General features: G+C 47.1%; 1 protein-coding gene across 1 annotated transcript in view; it reads right to left on the bottom strand.

Moving 5' to 3' along the window:
• Positions 1-1,199, bottom strand: part of LOC109842777 — a 19,226-nt gene extending 18,027 nt beyond the window's left edge. Inside the window, exon 1 of the mRNA XM_020411693.1 lies at positions 577-1,199. Coding sequence (XP_020267282.1) covers positions 577-1,009 — 433 coding nt within the window. The 5' untranslated portion in view covers positions 1,010-1,199. The remainder of the gene's footprint in view (positions 1-576) is intronic.

Raw genomic sequence — 6,217 nt, 5'->3', positions numbered from 1 at the left:
CGAAGCAGCCTGCGATGTAGCCTGCGTGCCACCCAACCCCGATGCCTCCGTGCGAAATGCAAAGTGCGCCTTACAAAACGCCATGGCCCACGAGCCCACGGCCCACTGCCCACTAATACTTATGAGGGATTAATTAATTTATTTAAGACAAAACAATTCTCGCCTTACCTACGGCAAGCCTCGAAGTGAGGACCTTTTGAAACACCAAAATTTTTTACTTTCCACTATGCTACTAAGGATTTCTGAAAAATACCAGTAGCTAGTAAATATTTAGTTTGAAAACTTATTTTGGAAAGCGGTTTTGACCAATAAATCCAACAATATTTAATCTTGAATCTGACATGTCAATTTGTATAGCGTCCTAGGTTCTACGCCTGATATTTTCATAAGAATAGATGTGGGAAAATCCAATTTCTTTTACTGGATTTCACTTTTCAGCATCATACAGCAATCATTTTACACTACAAAAAAATCCATCTGAAAACCCAACTTATAAAGAAGCTGCAAATGATTCTACACATCAAATTGGCATTGACCCAAAAGTCTAAAATTTACTAAAAATGAAATAGAACTCACCAGCGTTGGGTGTGACCCAACCACACCTCCTCTTCCCCTGCGAAAGCTCAGGAGGAGCTTTCACCTCGCCATCCGGAATGATCTTCTCCGGCCTCAGAACTCTCTGCCTCCTCCGATCCGACCTCGGCCGAGCAAACTTTCCTGTAGAAGCCCGACTACAGAACGAATCCGTCGATGCATCCGAAGAGCAAGAAGCATTCAACGACAAGTTCGAACGCAACAGAAGCTCCTGCCTCCTCACTGCCGAAGGAGGAGCGCCTAAGGACGAACCCAATGGCCTCGAATTTTGAACCGGTGAAGGCTCCTCCTCCTCCTCCTCCTCCTCCTTCTCCAATTGCTTTGAAGCTGGCTTCAGAGCGAGAGATGGCGACCTCGTCTTGTTTCCGGCCGGTCCAAGAACCGGCCTGACCTCAGATTCTTGTTCTATGTTCATCGATCGAAAGCCTAGGGCTCCAGATATCACAAAATGCTCCAAAAAATAAAAAACCCTAGAAACGTCAGCTGCTCAAAAACAACGGAGAAACCCTAAAATTAGCTAAGAATCGGTGCGGCATTGCCGAAACCGAGTAAAATAACCTAAATTTCCTTTACAATTCTGTGATTTGCATCAAAGAATTATTATTATTATTATGTTTTTTTTTTTGAGAGAGAAAGTAGGAGGAGAGAGAGAGAGAGACAGCGAGAGGAGAGAGGGTGAAATTTAAAATGGGCGACCGGGAGATCCCGGTACGATCAGGTGATATACCGCCTGTACACCTCAGTTTCTTCTGCCTCGCACTTGCGTGCCTTCCCTTGCACTTGGCGGGACTCACAAAGTTATATATTGGCTAAATATCATAAAAACCCCGCTTAACTTTGGACGATTACCAGAAAACCGCTGTTAAGTTTAGCGATTATCATAAAACCCCTTAAATTTGAGATTTTATCAAAAAACACCAATTTGAGGTAGTCAAACCCAACTTTGCAAGCAATCGACACCTCCACTTTGCCAAAAAAGGCTTTGGCGATACTCCTCCACGACCTCAGACCGATAGGCCTTAGACTCTAGATAGGCGATCCGGCTCTGGGCTTCCACTAGGGACACCTCGCGACGAGAACCTTCCTCTTGGAGCCTCATCCAAGCCAGTTCCTCCTCCTCAAGCTTGTCACTAGCCTGACGGGCCGTTTGGCGCTCAGCCTCAACCTGTACCAGAGCACTGTCCTTATCCTGCAACCCCTGCGTGACCTGCTCGAATTGATGTCTCGCCCTCCTGTTGCTCTCTTGGATCTCATGTTTGAGCCGATCGATTTCAGAGGATTTTTGGGCATCCGAGGCCTTCAAACCCTTGAACATATGCTCGCGCACCTCCATCTCTCGCCACCAGTTGCCTAGTTCGTCCTCTTTGGCCGACAGCTCCCTGAGGACTTCCTCGAGATCGCCCCTCACGTCAGCTTGTCGAGCTTCCAACTCCCCTTGGAGTTTGAGATAGACAGTTTGGATTCTCTCCATTCGGCCGAAGAGGTCTTGTGCCACAAAAGCCCCGCAAACCAAGTAGCTCCAAAGGGCTTGGTGGATGCTGACACTGGGGACTTCCCCCAGAATCTCCATGTCACGAGGCAGCCAAAACTGCTCCACCGGTCTCGTTTTGACAATTCGAGATTCAAGGACCGACCCCCTCGTATCGAGATGAGGGGCAGGCTGGTGGCGATGCTCCGGAAACGGGTCCCTAGTGTATCAGGGGCCAGCACCTGAGGTCCTTATGAGCAACATCCTCATCCTCTCCCAAGCTTCCGTCCCAACCTCGTCAACCCGATGGGGATATAGATATCCCAAAATCCTCTGTATTAAATATTTCCTCTCTGACCGGCTCTTTCCCGCGGTGACGAGTTGACTCGGTTGGGACGACAGGGCTCCCCTCCTGTTCTGTCTCATCCTCGGTTCCAACCTCTGATCTCCTGGTTGGCTCCTTCCTCCTCTTCCCGAGCTGAAGACCCCTCATCCAAGTGAATGGCTTCAGGCTCGACTACGTGGACCACTTGTCCAGGACCCCGGCTACTTATCTTTTGGGGTGCCTTCTTCACCCTCTCAGCTTGAGGGGCTAAGGGCGCTAGTCTTGTCGACCTGACCAGTGTGTCAGCCACCTTTACACGAGCTCCTATAGCCTCCTCAGGGGCCAAGTTTTAGATAAGGCGCTTCCCCGGCCTCACCGATGGTCCTCCTTGAGGCTCAACAGTGGAGTTGTCTACACCCCAACAACTCCTTCTAATGGGAGGGTTAGCCTGGCCGCCCTCTCCTAGTCCCGGTCCATCTTGGGAGAGCCGGCATATGTCCTGATCTGATCCAGAGCCTGCTTCTCCATATTCAACAGTTTCCACGCCATCAGGGCCTCTCTTATTATCTCGGGACAAGTGGAGCAGTCTAAGTCTGAGTTATCTCCTAAGACCCAGACGAATCTCTTCTTTCAATCTTTATTCGAGTCGGGAAGGTCAAGGACAATCCTGAACTTGCTCACTGTCTGGAAGTGGAAAATTAGCTTCTTTCGGGTGCACTTTGACATCAATCAGGTGACCGAACACACTCAGGGACGGTTCGATCCCCAGCCAAATGCAGATCACCACGTACGCCACCAGCATCGCAATAGCACTCGGCTTCATCTACATTGGTGACACCCCCAGAGTAGTGAACATTGTAGGTTGTCTAAAAATCACTACAGATAGCTGATCCTCCATCAAACACCGATGGTGGAAGTTACAATCTGACGACTTCCAGAAGGCTATAATTTAAAGATTTTCACATAGATCAATGAAGGTTACAATCTAACGACCTTTACAACAACCGATGAAAGGTCTAGTTTAACCGTCTTCACAATCAACATCGGGAGTTATAATCTGACAACTCTCATATTTTCAAGGAGCCAAGATGAAGATTACAAGATGACGGTCTTTCCAACGCTCCAGCAAAAGAGACCACAAATTGATAGTCTCTTCACATCAAAACGCAGAGGTCATCGCTGCGTTTCACCATCAAAACGCAGAGGTTATTCCTGTGTTACAACATCAAAACGCAGAGGTCATCCCTGTGTTACAACATCAAAACGAAAAGGTCATGCCCACGTTTCAGAGTCAAAATACAGAGTTCATCCCTAGCGCTCCAGTTAAAAAAGCAGAGTTCGCGGACTCAAAACGCGGAGTTCATCTCTGTGTCCTAACTCTGCGTTTTAGATTTACAACGCAGTGCGACCTGTGCGTTCAGCCACCAAAATAGGCCCAACTCTGCGCTTAAAGTCTAAAACTCACAGTTCGGGCCCTGAACGTTATTTTTTAGCATTTGACTCGTTCAAAGCACGAACTAAACGGTTTCAAAACCGTTTTTCCCACGATTTGGGGAGCTGTTTAAGGGGGCGGTTACACCCCGTTCAGCCCCACTTAGAAGTGAATTAAGGGGGTGGTTATACCCCTTAATCCCCTATAAATAATGGGAAACTCAATTGAGTTCGGGATCTTAGGATCTTGGAGTATCTTGGAGATCTAGAGATCGGCTTCTTCGGATCACCTCCTCGGCAACAGATCATCTTCGAGCTTCCGGCAGCAATAAAGTTTTTGGAGCATTCCCTTGGCTTATTAACCGATTTTTCGGTTCAAATCAACTCTTTTTCAAGAGTTTAAACTCGCTCTGAGTTATCAACTCGTTCAGAGTTTCAAACTTGCTTTGTAAGTTCTCCACAACGTCAAATCGTGAGGAAAAGATATCGTTCCAGTGAATCAAGACGTTCGGATCATCAACGTAGAGCAAACTCGATGCGAGCATTCGAGAGAGGCACTCCATCGCCACCGTGAAGAACCCAGAATTAAACAAAGGGGAGAATTCAGATCAATTCTCTTCTTTTTTGTAATCGGGAATTTAAATTGTAATCGAGATTAAGAGAATAAAAATCAAATAGTATGATTCTTTTAATTTTTCTTTTTACTATAAATTTTTTACCAAACAAACGATGGTGACTCTGCTGGGGATGAGCTTCACTGATGAAGAAATGGTGGCGCAATCTGATATTAACCTCGCTGGAATGACCGTTGAAACTCTGATTATCGAGTTCGATCAAGCCAAGTATGAGGAGTTACTCTCCTTCGGATCCCTTAGCCTCAAGGCTTTGCGCAAGATCCGCAAAGTCTTCAAGGAGACTAAAGCTCTAATTGTTGCTCCTATGCCGAAGGAAGCCCTCTCCTTTAGCCGAGATTGCTCGAACAGCCCTTCCTCCGAAGGAGTGGGCTCAGCTTATGCTAAACACAACCCTCAGTGGCGCGTTGTGCAATCAAAACGTAGCCTTCAGGAGCGTGTTCTAGAAACTGAACGCAACTCTCAAGAGTGCGTTCCAGAACCTAAATGCAACTCTCAGGAGTGCGTTTTAGAATCAAAACGTAGATTTCAAGACTACGTTTCATCAGCAAAATGCAGACCTCAGGAATGCGTTTCACTAGCAACACTTGGAGCTCAGGCATGCGTTCGGGTAACGAAATCTAATACAGAACCTGGTGTATTCCGTGGAGCTTTGGGGTGCTGTCTCGAACCCCACCGGGGGGTAGTCTACCCCCCTGGACCCCCCAGCCAGGGGTACCGGCTCGCTTATCGGTCAGCGAGACCCCCGAATACTCTACGTAGCGTGACTAGATTAAGGGGCGGTTATAAGAAGTCCATGGATTCAAGGTATTTCAAGAAGATCCACGTTCATCAGGAGCCAGTCTCGTCCAATCATAGACTGGAGGTTCCAATTCAAACCTCGCGATCAACGAGTAACTCTTCTCGAGTTTTTACAACAGATTTAAGAGAGTCCATATTGAGAGAAAGATTGATGCAACAATTCATTCATTCATTCCAATGTGAATGACTGATTCCTACGGTCCTCTCGGGATGTCAGTGTTGCTTATGCGCAGTCAATTTGTCGATGTTCAACCGACCAACGAATGTCGCTTTGCTCCATAACCGACGACGTTCTCACAAGAAGAAGACTTCGGAGGATGAATACCTTAGAGTCACTTCTAACATGATCGGCAGAGGGAAAGCCTCAGGTCCTAGTCCCGATGACTCTGAGACAAGTCGTTCACCGACCGTCAAAAAAATCGCTAATAAGTTTGAAGGAGTCTACCAACGCACTCGGACGCGAACATGAGCCATTCCCTCTATCAACTATCAGAGGTTGGCCAAAGGAACCAATTCCGATGACGAACATTCAGCCATTGCGGAGTCCCAATCATCAAGCTCTTTCGTTGAACATGAGAGCTTTTGCTCATATGGCAGAAAATTCTGAAGATCTTGCAAAGAGGGTTGCTGAGCAGGACGCCATGCTCCGAGCACAGCAGGAAACCATCAATCAAATTCGGGATATGATGGCTCAAATCGTTGCAAATAGAGCCAATTTTCAAAAAGCCGAGTCACAACCTTGGCCGGAATTATCTTGGAAAGGAGGATCATCCACATCGAAGGGGAAACAAAGAATGAATGAGACTGCTGAGAAAGAAACTCATCACGTTGAATCATCCCCCGAAGAAGAGACTCAGAACAAGCAGAATCTCCAGTCTACCAAAATGGAAGAATTGGAAGCTCGTCTCAATGTCATTGCTAAAAGAAGCAAGCTCCAAGATGAGGGAGTTGCCAGACCCTATCCTG

Source organism: Asparagus officinalis, chromosome 1 (genome assembly GCF_001876935.1).
Source record: "Asparagus officinalis chromosome 1, Aspof.V1, whole genome shotgun sequence".
Taxonomy (NCBI): domain Eukaryota; kingdom Viridiplantae; phylum Streptophyta; class Magnoliopsida; order Asparagales; family Asparagaceae; genus Asparagus; species Asparagus officinalis.
This window is presented reverse-complemented; position numbering and strand designations above follow the sequence as displayed.